At 35.2% G+C, this 16,097-nt stretch overlaps 2 protein-coding genes across 2 annotated transcripts in view; one reads left to right on the top strand and one right to left on the bottom strand.

The window, feature by feature from the left end:
* Positions 1 to 16,097, bottom strand: part of cbln12 (cerebellin 12) — a 210,443-nt gene that overhangs the window by 76,022 nt on the left and 118,324 nt on the right. The gene's annotated exons all lie outside the window — the stretch shown is intronic.
* Positions 1 to 16,097, top strand: part of LOC148063170 (cadherin-18-like) — a 100,186-nt gene that overhangs the window by 64,636 nt on the left and 19,453 nt on the right. The window contains exons 5-10 of the mRNA XM_087810542.1: positions 4,642 to 4,809; positions 5,575 to 5,762; positions 7,245 to 7,498; positions 8,275 to 8,411; positions 12,888 to 13,012; positions 15,129 to 15,243. Coding sequence (XP_087666668.1) covers positions 4,642 to 4,809; positions 5,575 to 5,762; positions 7,245 to 7,498; positions 8,275 to 8,411; positions 12,888 to 13,012; positions 15,129 to 15,243 — 987 coding nt within the window. The remainder of the gene's footprint in view (positions 1 to 4,641; positions 4,810 to 5,574; positions 5,763 to 7,244; positions 7,499 to 8,274; positions 8,412 to 12,887; positions 13,013 to 15,128; positions 15,244 to 16,097) is intronic.

Below are 16,097 nucleotides of genomic sequence, written 5' to 3'. Positions count from 1 at the left end.
TTACTTTTACATTTTACCAAAAAGGTTTTTACTACAATGGGAGCCAAATGTAAGTCATTAGTTCCTCTATGGAATGTACACCCCTGCCATATCTAACAGTAATTCCAACACAAATACGTTGGAGTTGGTGAAATGGTTGTGGTCAGTTAGTATGATTCATGATTTTGCAGCATGATAAAAAGAACATGTTTTTTATTTATTTATTTGATTTTCCCGAATTAAATTGGCCAACGTAGGAGTGAATTAAGGTCTATTGACGATAGTTTCATTCTATAAATCTTGTCAGTCCGAATCAGCACCACTAAGAAATAGGTAAATTGGGTTCCTTTTAAAGAGGTCCTGTTGCAATGATGGCCAACCCATCAAGACAACTCATCACTTTCGATCTTGTTAAGCAGCGCAGAACTTTACTCTAACGACCAATACTGGCTGATGGGAACCTATTCTCAGTAACATTTAGACACAAAGTAACACTGACAGAAATAACTCAGACAGAGCATATTTAATTTTAGATTTTATTTTATAAATATGACTTTAATATAAGTCTTTTGAACTAATGTTTTTGACTGTTGAGGCACTGGCCCCATTTCAAGTTGTACATCCCATCTTGTATTTCAATTTCATTGGGCATGCTCTTATTAAAGGTGACTTTTGAAATTGTTTGGAAGATTCATTCTTAGAATTTATTTGAGTTCTTCTTGAAATTGGAGTTTTTACTGAGGTATTGTAAAGTGTTTTGTGGTCATAGATACTGAAATCTGATTATCATCCACTGTCCTAAATAATTATTTTGAGACCCGTTTAATGTTTTAATAAGATGTTTTTTTTCATTAATTTCCCTCAGTTTGTGGATTCCCCTGTTTCTACTTTACTGAAGTCATGCTGTGTATCTCACTTCTCAACCACTGACAGTTTCAATATGTTTCTTCTTCTTAATCAACCCAGCAGATGGTAACTGGGTATACATGAGTGCAATCACCCATATTGTACAGAGACAGCACTTAAAAGTGCAAATTGAATTTTATCAATCCTATGAACGGTATAATAGATAGCAATGTCAATGCATGAGCTAGAGAGATTTCATACTCCCTTGAATCACTTCCACAATTAATCTTCCCCAAATAAAACAATACAGATCATTTTCATTATCATCAATATGAGGTTATTAAAGTGAACCACACAATACTGGAGGAATCACTGACCTGAAGTTAACATTCATGGGCTGAGCGTCAAATGGTTGACTGATTCACACAAGAGCTGTTCAATATCTCTGTGGAATTCTACTCTTGTTTCTTACAAAAGCCAAGCTTGCTAAAATAATGATACTAGTTAATATGAGCTTAAGGAATGAAATAATGTACTGATGGGATATCAAAATAAAACAAGTAACCTTGTTTCGCTAACACTCTCCAAGCATTTTAATTAGACAAATAAAAGTTGTTTTTAACATTAAACAGAAACTTTTTAAGGGTTTTATTCATTCCAATTATTTGCTGGTAGTTGGTACTCTTGTGTTTTTCAATGTTTTGTGATGTGTGTGTGTGCATATGTCAGAAATCTGGACGAGGATCAAGGCAGCAAAAAAAGATAATAATCATAATATTTACACAAGAAAACGATTCAGAATTTCGAGTAATCCTAAATTCAATACCAAAGGAATTCTGAATACTGGACTCCAGCTGAGGTGAACAGAGCGGAAGATTACACAAAGCAATAGCTATGTGATAACAGATATCATGAGTTCCTAATGTAAGGTTAAGGTAACAATGTAAAATCATTATTTAAATATTTAAACGTTTTCCATCTATTTTTATTAGGTAAGTTCACTGTACAAATAATACAAATCTAATCTTATTGTATCTCTTTACATCAATATAGCTTCTTTTGAAGCTTAGATAAAGCATATTGCTTTACTATTTAATCTGACTCACTTTCAGATTAAGGGACGCAGGTTAGGTTTTAAAAGAACAATCATCATTACTGTCACAACTTTGACCTAGATGATGGTCTATTTATGGTCCGCCTTCAGATCCAACTCTTGTGAAGAGGTGGGAGACAAAGTTCCATAGAGGCAACGCTAGGCCAAATCAGTTTCTGTTATCAGTGGCCAGGCTGAATTTGAGTCTGATGATTCAGTCACTTTTGTTCCCAGGATGCTCAAGGTCAAAGATAAGGTGATGTCTGAGCCGCTAAGAAAGAAAGAAATACAAGACCTGAATATATGAATTTAACAACACTCAAGTATTTACCTTAGGAAATATTTAGATAGATTTAATCCATCTACATGTGTTATTTCCTTCTTTTTAATACACAGAGACACACTGAACAATCCAAACCAGTCAATTGATTTTGCAAATTAAAAACTTAAAATGACCTGTATTTAAAAGAAATTATCTTTTTTTATTATTGTTGTAGGAGTTGTGAGAGGGCTGACCCTCATTCCTACACTAGAAAAGGCAAAACGCAGGGGGCACCCTTATTTATAGATGATACAACAACATCAAGTGATGGACTGAAGGAGCTTCTTGGAGGAGCGATCTATTTTTATATCTTAGTAGGGGACACTTAGTAGTTTAACACTGTGAAATTACAGTAGAATAGTTCATCAGATCTAAATATAATCAAGCGCATAATGCCATCCAGTAGGGTTTCAAAATATGTACACTGTTTCATGACGCTTCATCAGCCCATAACTAATATTTTTATTTTCTGAATAATCTCTGCCTTTTTAGAGTTAAAATGTATATCAATTTGAATGAAACACATAATGCTCAGTGGTGTTTGTCTTCATCTTCCTCTAAAATTATGCACTTTAAAACTTCCAAATACCTCCATGGTGATAGTATGCAACTTCCATCTTGTATTGAAGACAAGAGGGATTGTTCAGGAGGAGGTACAATAAGTCAATACTTTAATCTCGTTTGTAGCGGAAGTTTAATGAATAACAAGCAATATAGACAGAATGTATTCCGGGGAAATGTTGCGAGCGCTTCCAGTGTAGACAGTAAACTGTAGAAGCTCTGGAATTAATTTGAATTCAGAGTAAACATTCGCTTTAAGAGATGTTGCCTAAACTCTTAAATTGGCCATGTCCAAATGCGTTCCTTTAGAATTATAATGCAGCCCACAGTCTCCGTTGCGAAGCAAATTATTCAACCAGAGAATCTATAATAATATAATACTATAATTGTAAAAATACAACTTTTTGAAAATCACACAAAATTAGACCTCATTAGTCAAATTAAAACATCAGAAAGCTTCAGAAGCTACCAGGTACTAATACTTATTATTTAATACTAAAATATATTTCCTATCCTTGAAGAAGTTCTCAATGTCGTCTTGAAATGGAAAAAGACATGAAAAAAAACCCAACATATTCTTTATAGAACACATGGAAAGCATGGAAACATGAAAGCTGACCTTTTTTGACAAACCCCTGAAGTGATTGCTTTGAACGTTTCCGACCCTAACCTAACCCTGACTACAGCATATCGATTGACTGGCTGTTGAAGGTTAATAAATGTGTTTTTTGCACTACATTAGCCATGTTTGAGTGGCATTGAATGTCCACTTGTCCTTTTCCTTTGGATGTTTCTCGTCTGTCTCTCAGACACTTATATGTTGCTTGAATACAATACAAGAATCGATTATCAAATAGTATTTTCCGCACAATTTTCACAATATTTTTGTTAGTGTTTTTTTTTTAATGAGTCGGACTTGGGAGCTAAAACCCTTAATTAATTGTTGTTGTTTTTTTTGCACTCATAGGCATATGTGATATGAAAATCTAAAAATATGTAAGAGGTTATATAAATGAATGTCAAGTATCCAAACTGTCTGAAGAACTCTGGTAATAATTTACAATATGGTCATATTTGCATTTACATTAAATCACTGGTTACTACAATGTGTTTTATGGACTCATTTATCAGACTTTAACATGTCCTCAAGCATTTTGAGCACTTCTTCCAGATATCTCTATAAACAATTGAGATAGTCTTCCAAATTGTAAGAGTTTAATTAATGTAATCTGATCTATTCCTAAAAAATATGGCATAGAAGCAGTAGCTTCAATCCACACTAATATAAACCATCATGGATGAAAGTTATTCACTTGACCTCCTGCTGCTTTGAGTTATTTGTTCATGATCACAACAAATTAACGATATAGACTAACTAAGTACATTTAGATAGTGAGGTTTTGGTGGCACATATAATAATTTAATATTAAGAATGGGTATATTAGAGGCAGAGAAAAATAAATAATGGGTGGATGAAGCTTCAAAAAACGGTGTCCTAGTTTCGGTGCCCAGATGGTATTCTCTGCTATATATCATTTGGCTTTGAACGACTACTTCAATGAAGTCTTACATCATTTTCAAGCCAAGGAAACCGTTTCAATGAGGTTCTTGGATCAACTAAACAAGGGTGTTACGAGCTTAGTCAGTTTAAAGTTGCCAATATGTGAAATGTAGATCAAAATGTAGAAGGGGGATTGCTGACGCAAACCCTGATGCAAATCACTGACCAGAGAGTTAAACATTCCTGACCATCTAATGTATATCACATTAGTTTAAGAAAGAGAATGTAGCCATGTTCACACTTTTGTTTTCTTATCAAGTTCCTCTTTTTTCTTCTCAGGTGTCATTCGTACTGCTGTCTCCAACATGGACCGGGAAACATGCAGCCAGTATTCCCTGCTGATCCAGGCCAAAGACATGGCAGGATCTGTCGGGGGACTTTCTGGATCTACAACTGTCAACATCACCTTGAGTGATATCAATGACAATGCTCCAAAGTTTTCACAGAGTGAGTCACACAAAACGATTCACATACCTAAAGAAGAAAGCTCAGAAAAATAAAGAGAACAATTATTATCTTGAGTCGCACATCATTTTTTAAACTAGAAATATGTCTTAGGTTAAGTTAGTATTGGACCAGGTTTTCTTGTCATTAACTCAATGATGTCAAAAACATGGTTATTACCAGTGTTGTATTTTAATAATAATTTGGACAAATGTGAACTGAAGTAGTTTATATTTTTGAATTTAGTTAATGTTTAAATGGACATAATAATTGCTGACTTTAGGTTAGATATAGGCTTTGGCAATCATTTGAAAAAAAGAGCTTGTAACAACATATCAAGAAAAAGAATGATGTGTTTTATTCTCTCTATATATACTTATCATTTATTTTAAAATTCACTGTTTGAAAAAAATAACAATAAAAAAATATACATATTTGAATCCATGTTTACTGTTCACAACATCTTTGCAAAACATGTTCACACAATGTGTTTTTATTATTCACAATTTATGTTTTCTTTCAATTGTATGACAGTAATTAAAACCTATATTAACTTGTTAACAATTTCTGTAATTATTATTTTGCTAATGAGGCGTGAAAATGTATAACTCCATGAGAAGGTTGAATTTGCATAAATCCACTGTGTCTGTTATATGACACCTCAGCTCAACAATCTGTTTCCTCACTTCAAGTAATACTGTGAGAGACAGTGAGAGCGAAAACAGAACTAATTATGATTTTTTTTTTTTGTTGTTGTCTCGTTGGCAGAAAGCTACCAGCTGTACGTGCCAGAACTTGCTCCAATTGGGAAGGCAGTGGGTCGGATCAAGGCCAACGATGAAGATGAAGGACAGAATTCAGAAATGACCTACAGAATCACTAATGCAGAGGCTGCTGCCATGTTCACCATAACCACGGCTGATGACGGTAGAGAAGGAATCATTTCCATTAAGCAGGTAACAAAACTATTTTGACCTGAACATAGAGGCACTGGGGGGTCATTGAACGCAAATTGTTTTGATCATCATTAAATATTATAATATTCAGTTTCACCTGAAAAAAAACATATTACCTACTATTTCATCATAGTCGATAATCTTTAATGGTTTTCTTTAAATGTACATGCTATATGAGATATCTGGAACACTATGCAATACATAAAGGTAATTAATTCATGGTATTTATTTTAAATTCAAAATTGTCAACTGTATTATTATTCCTTACCACACTTTAGATTCTGATTTAGGCAATATGTTGTCAAATTAAATCATCTTTCTGACTGATAATGTCAAAATGATCATTGACTAGCCCACCTGCTAGGTTCAGGTCACAGGGGCAGCATCTTCAGCAAGGGGGGCCAGACTTTCCTCACCCCAGTTACATTGTCTAGCTCTTCCCTGGGGACCCGAAGGCATTCCCACCCTAACCCCAGAGATAGAGGAGCCCATGGAAAAGTCTGTGGCATGTTGGTGCGATCAGGGAGGTCTTTGAAGAAAACCCAACTACAACAAAATGCCCGCTTTTTTTCCTAAAATGCAGAATCTGCAGAACACATGGACTACCGGCTCCAATCAGCTGCCTGGATTTATCTATCAAGCCCAAACCATAGGACTCGCATAAGGAGGGCTGTTAATGGATTGCTTCAACATGACTTTACACTCTCGTGCCCAGAGCGTTTTTCATAATTATGTAGACAGGTGAATAATATAGACTTGGGATGTAAAGTTGTTATCTAATCTGACTACTATTTAATAAACATTTCTACTTCGTTGAAAAACAGAAAATAACACCTGTAAAGGTTTTTAATCTTATCGGATAAGAACATATACCAACCATTTGCTGTAACCACATTGTGGAAAAAGAATGTAACATACTTTAAAGAAGGGAAACTCATAAATCAAATGAAGTTGTATTAACTCTATAGCTTTGTCAAGGTTTCTATAGATCAATGAAGATTTAAATTATAATTAAGGACTGTGTGGCTCATGGCTCATTGGTCTGTGGTTGTAAGGTTGTTAGTCGTGATGGGTTGATAAGGCCTAATAATACAGCATCAGCTCTATCATGATAGAGTGTGTTCATTTTTAAACCTGATATAATATCCCATGAGTGCCATCTATTGGCCTTTCAAACTTTATAATGAAACAGTGTCAGTCACTAGTATTTAGCACTGCTACATCCCAGCAAGAAGGTTCCATGTTGAGGCACCCTTAGTGTGTAGTTTGTGTTATTGTTCTGCTGGTATAGTCTACAGCCCCATGAGACCTTGATAAGGGATTAAGCATTAGAATTTTTTAAATGCATAATGGTTGGCAATAGCATATTTGAGCTACAATTGACTGTACACGTTTGCGATTGATTGCAATCTTTTGTTGAAGGCTTTTTGCCTGGTGGTAATATTATAAAAATAATAAACATGTCTAATGTGTCTTCAACAGCCATTGAATTATGAGAAGAAAAAAGTTCATACTCTGAATATCGAAGGGACCAACACACACCTGGATCCACGTTTCTCTCATCTGGGACAATTTCGGGACACTACAATGTTACGAGTCATTGTAGGAGATGTGGACGAGCCCCCTATCTTCACCATGAACTATTATATCATGGACATATATGAAAACTCTCCAGCTGGGACCCAAGTAGGCACTGTGACTGCTATGGATCCTGATAGCACCAATAGCAAAATAAGGTAAAGTGTTTTAAGGGAAGTATGTGCTAAAGAAACAATCATTTGTATATCACACAAGCAATGCCCATATGTTTTTCTCCCTGGAAACATCCTCCAGCCCTCCTGGGAGAATACCAAGGTGCTCCCAGGCCAAGCAGGAGACATACTTTCAAATGTGTCCTAAGTCTGAGACGAGGTCTTCTCCCAGACGCTTTGAATGCCTCTCAAGGGATGCAACCTTAGACTTTATAAAAAGGTGCCAAAGCCACCTCCACTGGTGTATCTCAATGTGGAGGAACGGCAGATATACTTTGAAAGCCAATGCCTGAGCTAGTCAAATTATAAGTGAATCCAACTTATGTAGAAAGATCACTATAATTGAACATTTTGTGTGATTGGATACAGATATGTTTTGGAAGGTGCAGCCTTGTTTCTTGTCATAATAACAGAATGTTTTCTTCTCGCTAAACATCATTGCAAACTTGTCGTGAGATATTGGAATTGAACCAACGTGAGAATCCATTTAAAAAATGCTTAAACCATTAAGGCTTAGTATGTTACTCTCATCTTCCTCAACATGTTTTCAACATAAACTGTGAGGTAGTCTTTAACTGAATCGTTATTTAGAAGGGGATAGACAATGCTTAGGTAGAGTTTGATCTGGAATAATACATTGTTAATTAGTGTGTCATACAGTAGCTATTTATACACTTTACCATTGAACAGTGAAGTTAATCTCTCTACTTTTAATAGGCATTTGTTGTAAGCTAATTATAAAAATGTATCTTTTATCACAGGTACTTTATTGAGAAGAAGGAGTCAAAGCCATCATTTTTCACTATTGGAGTAAACAGTGGGCTCATCCGGACCACCCAGATTCTGGATCGGGAGGAGACAGGATGGCACAATATCAGTGTGATGGCAGCGGAGGTTGGTAAGTTCAAAGTAGCAGTCCTCATATTGTGATGTCTTTGAATCAACAAAAAAATGGAAATTAACTGTCAAAAAATAGTTTTAATGTGGTGAGGAGTAAAATTCCCTAATCAGATTTGGAAAATAATGTTAAGGTCTATTTATCGAATCAGAACTGCAGTTGTAAAGAACAGTCAGACATGCTGACAATATGAAACTTCTGAAACACATTGATGCCATTCATTTGAAGTATACATACAGTGCAGGCCAACCTCTTGCACACACACAGGCTGACCTTTTTTCCCTAAAGTAATGATGGCCACTCAGTTCTCTTAATCTGGCTGATTTGTTCTTGTCATAATATAATTTCTAACAGTGATTTTAAAAAAGCTGGCTACTTTGCTGGCTGAATATTTTTTCAAATGTCTTTGTTGAGTATATAATTCCACATGTATTTATTCATAGTTGTGATGCCTTGAGTGATAATATACAATCTAAATAGTCATGAAAATAAAGAAAACAAATAGAAGGAAAGGGTGAGTCCAACATTTTGGTCTGTATCCCAAAAAAAATCAGTTCATCAAGATAGATGCAACTAAGCAACTAAGATGTGCATATTAGCACGTGTACCCTAGTACATTTGCAGCAGTCAGAATTCTCTACGGGAAACTGAAAATCTTTTAATCATACATAGCAATTCAGCAGATGAATACCGTGCTTGTACTTATCCAACAGCTTGATGTGAACTTGTTTACAGGACTATTTTAATCAATGGCACAATTTACCATCTGTCTCTGTTTCATGGCATAATTTTCAACACAACAGTGGTTGAAACTGTTCCGAAACTGTAAGTGTTGGAAAAAAGAGAGAACGATTAAAATAGCAATTAATCTTAAGATAAATAAGAAATGTGTTTTATTGTCATCGAACCCGTTGACTTTTTAAAACTGTTAGTAGTTTTTGTTAACGTCAATTTATTAAACTAAATGTGATAAAATGTTAATTAAATCAAATTAAATCACAGTGAAAGTCATGTTATTAATATATATCTATGAGCACTAATAATCATTGAGCCAACTATTACATCCTTGTTGTATTGTGTAGGCTGAAGAAGTAAGATGTTTGAATACTCAACCTCTACTTCTTCATGGGTCAAAACTATAAAGGTGAACCCTTGTTTAACTCTCCACCCTGTCTATCTCAACGCTTTCCCACTCACAATCTTCTTTAAATCCCCAATGTTCTTTTTCCTTGGCTTGTCAAAGCTTTTCCCATTACAGAAGAGGTTATCGTGGGAGAACTGCAAGTAAGGCACAACTGAGACGGTACCAAAGGTCAGATTGAACATGTAGGGAATAAGAAAATGTCCCCGTCTTCAGAGTGAATATGACCTTTCCATCGTCTGACCATCCAATATTTTACTTATTTATATACTCCTGCCGCTTGTACTGTGTGTGTTACTATGCATTTACTGTTAGCAGTGTGTCACTACATGGTAATGACAAATAATGGTTTTAGTATAAAATAAATAAAAACAGAAAAGTAATTAAGTCAGCACCTCTTCCAATTCCAATCTAAATTAATTAATAAAAGTGAGCATGTCATTAAATAATTTTCCTTTTTTTATTAATTAATACATTTAATTTAAAATAGTTTCTATGTTATATTGTATAATTATTTAAATCAACACCTAATCTCAAATAATTCTTATTGTTATTTAATTAATAATAATGAAAATCACACATTTTTCCATAATCCTGAACATAGGGTTCATGCTCCTTTTTTTTAGAAAGGTTTGAAAATGTGTAAATTGAAATAAAAACACCTCGTTTGACTTCACACTAGGATTCACAGCTCCAGTAGGTGCTTGTTACAGGCCAACTTTTGGCTCTATCTCATGCACTTCCTGAGGAAGTTTCGTAACTTGAAACATCAGGCTCCATCTGGACTTGGTGTTTGCATTGATATCAATTTGTGTTAATGCCATGAGGTATAAGTGGCACTGACGTCTGCCATAGACTGGCATCGTTGAGCACCAATATCTTGGGCACAAATGGACCACAGATATTTTGGGTTAAAAACATCCTGACACATTATTCCCTGGAGAAATCTTTGAACTTTAAATTTTATTATAGCTAAAAATTATCTTCAATCAAAGTTCTAAACAAGTCAAAATGAATGCATCAGTATGAATTAGTTGAAGATAAATTCATTATGATATAATAAACATATTGTTTAAAACAGGAAAGAGGAATATCAATAAAGAAAAACCTCTGTTGGGTCCCAAAACACACAGAGAAAATGCATAGAAATGAGTATAAGCAACTGAAAAAGAAATATTTTTTCAATAGAAGCTGTCCTAATCTGACAACAAACGTCTGCTTCTACAACTGCATTAAGGATATATGGGTTTTCGGGCGAAGTGAGGCAGAGTAAATGTGTTCAAAACAAGCTGAACTGAATTTAGTGACAGTAATATTGTCCCAGACTTACCCGAGCATCCTTCAGCAAATGGAGCATGGACGTCCTGAGGTGCTGTCATGATACTTTAATTCAGATTACAGATATTATTCTGGATATCACAGTGGGAATGGTCAGACAAAGCGACGACTCATTCATCTATTTATTTTAGATAAAATCCAATTTTGTTGTCACACTTGATTTGTCAAACTAGTGGTGGTAGAGTGGTGAAATGCACATGATCATAACTGTCAAAGAGGCAGTATTGGGATGGTTGCATTTGGAAATTTGTATATCTCGACATATATATAATTATACACACACAAATATGTATGGAATATAAAGAGTGAATCAAAAAACTTCAAGAAGCTTTGTTCAACTTCCAAAGAGCAAACTTTTTACCTATCAAAACGTTTTATCTCATTATCTTTCAAATGGAGATAATTGGCATTTCTAAGTTAAAAACCCTTCCAGAAATTATTCCTTCACTAAATGGAACATGCTGTTTTCTGACTAATCATAAATAAAGGTAATAATAATAAATCAATAATAAACTTCTCAAAAAATGTTAAATAATAAATGAAAGAAGTTGTAATTAGGTATATTTTAGCAGTTAAATCCAATTTTCATCTTTCTACTTATGTATGCACATTTTTTTCATGTTTTCCCCGCTTTAAACTTATTGTAAATGAAAGCATTGCAATAATAGGGGATATCCTGCTTCTTGTGAAATAAGCAGATGACATAAGTCTTCAATGCATTCCTTTTCATAAATTGTGTCTTGGAAATTGCTTTCTAGTTTTATCTGCAGCTTTTCACATTTTGCAGTGATCATTTGTCTGTTTTGACAAAAGGCTGTCATTCATGTTTTCATCACAGGCTGGGTTAAGGTACAAGACAAAAAAGTGTTAGTTTTGTAGGACTGTAACATTGAAAATGTGTTTGAAGTTATGCATACATAGACTTCATGTTTCCCTGTCTATTTAAGTTAAGCTTTTTATAAGTGATTTTAAGAGGTACCATGTCCTCATTTAGATGAGCTGTCAATTAATTCCACAGCTCAGTGCTCAGATTTGATGAATCTCAGGGAAATACATGCCCTCTACTAGACTCTTCCGCAAAGTTTTCAAATAAATGTACTGAATCTTTTGACTGCTGCTTCCAATATTTAGTTAAATGTTTCAAACTATCCAATTATTTGCTCATGACATTCAAACCAAAACCAAAAGTTTAAGCCTCAAAGAAAGTCATTCATTATCAAATTTTCTTAATTGTTTTGGGGGTTAGTTTTAAGATTAGTTGATGAATTTAAAAAGGATCAAGCCAACGGTAACGTTCATTTCCCGCTGAATAAAACGACTTGGTGGGTTTGACAGTGCGGCAGCTTGTGGACTGCAGAAGCAGCCTCAATAAAGGCTTACACCTTGAAATATTTCCGCTGTCTAAGTAAGCATCATTCAGGTGATATGAAGGTGGGTTTTAAGAGGGAGAAAGAGCCCAAAATAAGTTGTATAGTAGAGTAGTAGAGTAGCTGGTCTCACGAAGAAATTCCTGTCTCAAACAAATAAAGGTCGTCACAAGTTACTCATTAAACAATAACATTGACATCAATTTAATTGTTGTTTTAATCATAAAAGTAATAGACAGCTTACAAACACACACAACTCACACATCTAAATAAGTTCTTATTTGTGCAGGCTTTTCCCTAATTTTCTGGAACTCCTGTGTTTGTTTTATGTGTCTTGGCCTTTTAAAGTATACGTTTTAACTGTGTATTGTTTTTGATTGTTAAACCGTTTGTGACCCTGGTCTAGATAGTGCTTTAAAAATAACATTTACTTACTTTCTTACTTACACCTGAAGCCTCCTGAGGGATCAATAAAGTTTTACCTTGTCTATGGAGAATGGGTGGTTGGTATGAAGATTCAAATCTTAAGACAAAAAAGCATTTAAAACTTTAAAGAACATTTAAGCTGGACAGACATTATCTTGTCATCGTAGATCTACTCAATCTTGTGTGCTTTGCTATTGATTGCAGACAACCCTCGTATGGTTAACCATGTTGCCGTCACTATCCAAGTCCTGGACATGAATGACAACATCCCATCAATCTCTGGAGGCAACAGTGCTGTTGTGGTGTGTGAGAATACCAAAATTGGACAGGTAAGTTGATGAGTTTTTTTCTTTTAGCAAGAGAGCCTCTTGCAAATGTGTGAGTTTTCTATTTTGAATAGACAAACCCCCATCTGTTCAGCCTCTTGGGGTCCAATTTATTTCTGTGCAACGCATACTATAAAAAACAGGTTTCAGACTTAAATAATATAACAATAAACTGAAGCTGTATGAAACATATTTTTCAAAGTAGCACTCCATATTTATGGAATATGTTATGAAGATAATTCAGCTTGACAGGAACCATATAATTATTATAATATAAAGTCTATGGTGTACACCAATCATCTAATAATGTCAGCTTTTATCACGTGTCTTATTCACTTTTGTACTTTATTAATAATTCACATTTTGATAACTAAAACACAGTTTACATGGTTGATCCATTTGTTCTGTCCATCTTCTCCCAAAGGCAAATAGGCAGTGTTTGTATCATTATTGTCAAAGCTTCCTATTAAAACAGTTTTTTATTACATGTTTTTTCCACTATTATTCGGCAGCTGATAATTTTTTCTACTCGCCTTATTGCTACTGAAAGAGATGGAGGCGCTTCCAATTTGTGCAGGACGGGCCCACAGATCATCCAGACACACCAATATTTGTCTATTAATACTTCCACGGCATCAAGGATGCATGACACTTTACGTGTTTCCATTTATTTATCACATTAAAATGCAGAGAAATGGCAAGTTGGTTAATGGAACATAATAGTGCCATCAGTCACCACTTCTGCTCCGAATCTGTGAAGCATGTTTTTGTAACGGATTCATGAGTCATGCTGGGAAACACATATGTTCATGTTGATTCCTGGCACTTTTTTTTGTTGGTGTCTGACACTATCAGCACTGGATTTATCAACCAAGCTGCAGACATTGCAGCTTCTTGAACCCATAAATTATTCAGACTGCAGAGCTCACTAACTGCTGTGCGAGATAGCAGCCAAGACTATCATATTAAATCCCAACACGAGTCTCCTTCCATGCTTCCCCACCTCCCAGCACCAGTGCCTCTCCTGTCAGCTGGGACTATTCCCGACCTGCTACCACAAAGACAGTTTAATAAGAACCACAGAACAAAAGCTCTGATGAAATAGCGTCTGTTCTCTTATTGCACAAACACTCAGCCTCTTATCATCACCACTCTGGTTTCTTCCACATATTTGCGACGTGAGATTGTTCGTGTGTGTGTGTGTGTGTGTGTGTGTGTGTGTGTGTGTGTGTGTGTGTGTGTGTGTGTGTGTGTGTGTGTGTGTGTGTGTGTGTGTGTGTGTGTGTGTGTGTGTGTGTGTGTGTGTGTGTGTGTGTGTGTGTGTGTGTGTGTGTGTGTGTGTGTGTGTGTGCATTCAGTATGAATATATTGTTTGTCTCAGCTACAGGCAACAGACAACACAAGTTAGCACATTCAGCATCAAGGGAGGAATTAGAGTTTTCTCTCTGGCTGGTGCTGAAAAGAATTGACACTAAAATGCTTCATGCATGCAGCATCAATATGATGTGACATTTTTGGTTACCGTTCATTCTCTGTGGTATGTTTACATTTGCATAATTGATGTTAAAAAGATGAGATGCGTCTGTTGGGTTTAAAGACATACGGTTCATTTAATGCTCAGTCATTGTTGGCTGTATTACAGAGGCAGAGACAAGCCCGAGAGGCTCAGAGGAGACTGCAATTCTTGACATTTCTACTTGTTGTAAGCTTGCGTGAGGCAGAGAAATGTCACTGAAGCCTGTGCACAGGCGTGATAACATTGTGTGAATACTGTGAATGTTTTTCTTGCAGAGAAATTGGTAAAAAAAAAAAAAAAAAAAGAAGTTATTGGACACATGTTGAAACAAGATCAACATCTTCATCATTTCCAAATGGGCAAGTGGGGAATCAAAGGATCAGTTTCTTTATTGACTTGGTCAACAACCATCAAAGATATCACCATACTACATACTAAGTGGTACTTTGGTTTAAAAGATAAATATTTGTTCATAGCCAATTGTAACAATGCATATTGTGTCCTCTAGCGAGCTATGAAATGACACCTCTTCATAAACCTTCAGTGCATCACTTCTTTGTTGTCTTTATTTATATTTTAATATATTATTTCCTTCTGTGCCAGGTGATCCAGACTATTCGAGCCGAGGATCAGGACGACTTTGCAAATGGGCGGTTTTCCTTCACTGTACCAGTAGACAACCAGAAAAATCCAAATTTTACAGTAAAGGACAATGGAGGTATGACTTTTCCCATCTCTATTTTCTCTTTTTTAGCGACGGGTTTATCAACTCACAATATAATTATTTGTAAGAATGTATGTTTTAGTAGCTTTCATTACACAGACATACATGATTTCATTTTGGGAGTAAAGCTGTATGACACCATAATATATTGGTGGATGAATATGATATTTCAGAGTACAAAAAGCAGCGCAGAGATAAAAGATTTGATTCTTCCACATTCATATTCTATTTGTCTGAAAAAAGAATGGCATTGTTTTTTTCAAGAAGATGTTTCTATGTTTTGTGCTCTCAGAGGTGTAGGCGGAAACTGTCAGTCCCTTCCCTCTATTCAAATTCTGGCATGTGTTTTGTTTGTGCAAATTATCACAGTATGTTGCACGATAGACACAATTGAATGAATAGCTCAATGTTGAAAAGATGGATGGATGACTTTGTTTTCATTTTGCTGTTGACAAAAGTGATTTTTAGCAGTCTCTTTCTCCAGCCGTGCAGCCACCTCTCACTAGCCGATTTGCCTACATCGGTAGGAAAAAAAGACTTTATTAGATATAATCCCTGCCGGAGATGTTTGTTTTTTTTTCAATTGGAGTTTTCACACTACTCGCCACTGAATGGGGTTTTCTTTATCGGTGCAAAATTTGAACTGTTTGAGAATTTTTTAACAAAATACTTTTTTATATCTTTTTAATAAAATGGTTGTTTAATAAAAAGGCTGTTGACCTTTTTGTATATAAAAATGTATTTACCTTTCACTCCTGATCTTTACCACAACGTATTACGGTAAATGCAAAAATATAAATTGTAAAATTATGCAAGTTTAAGTACATGTTTTAACATTTTAGGTCCAA

Source organism: Callionymus lyra, chromosome 16 (assembly GCF_982586985.1).
Source record: "Callionymus lyra chromosome 16, fCalLyr1.hap1.1, whole genome shotgun sequence".
Taxonomy (NCBI): Eukaryota; Metazoa; Chordata; class Actinopteri; order Syngnathiformes; family Callionymidae; genus Callionymus; species Callionymus lyra.
The sequence above is the reverse complement of the archived record's forward strand: the minus strand, read 5'-3'. Positions and strand labels throughout refer to the sequence as shown.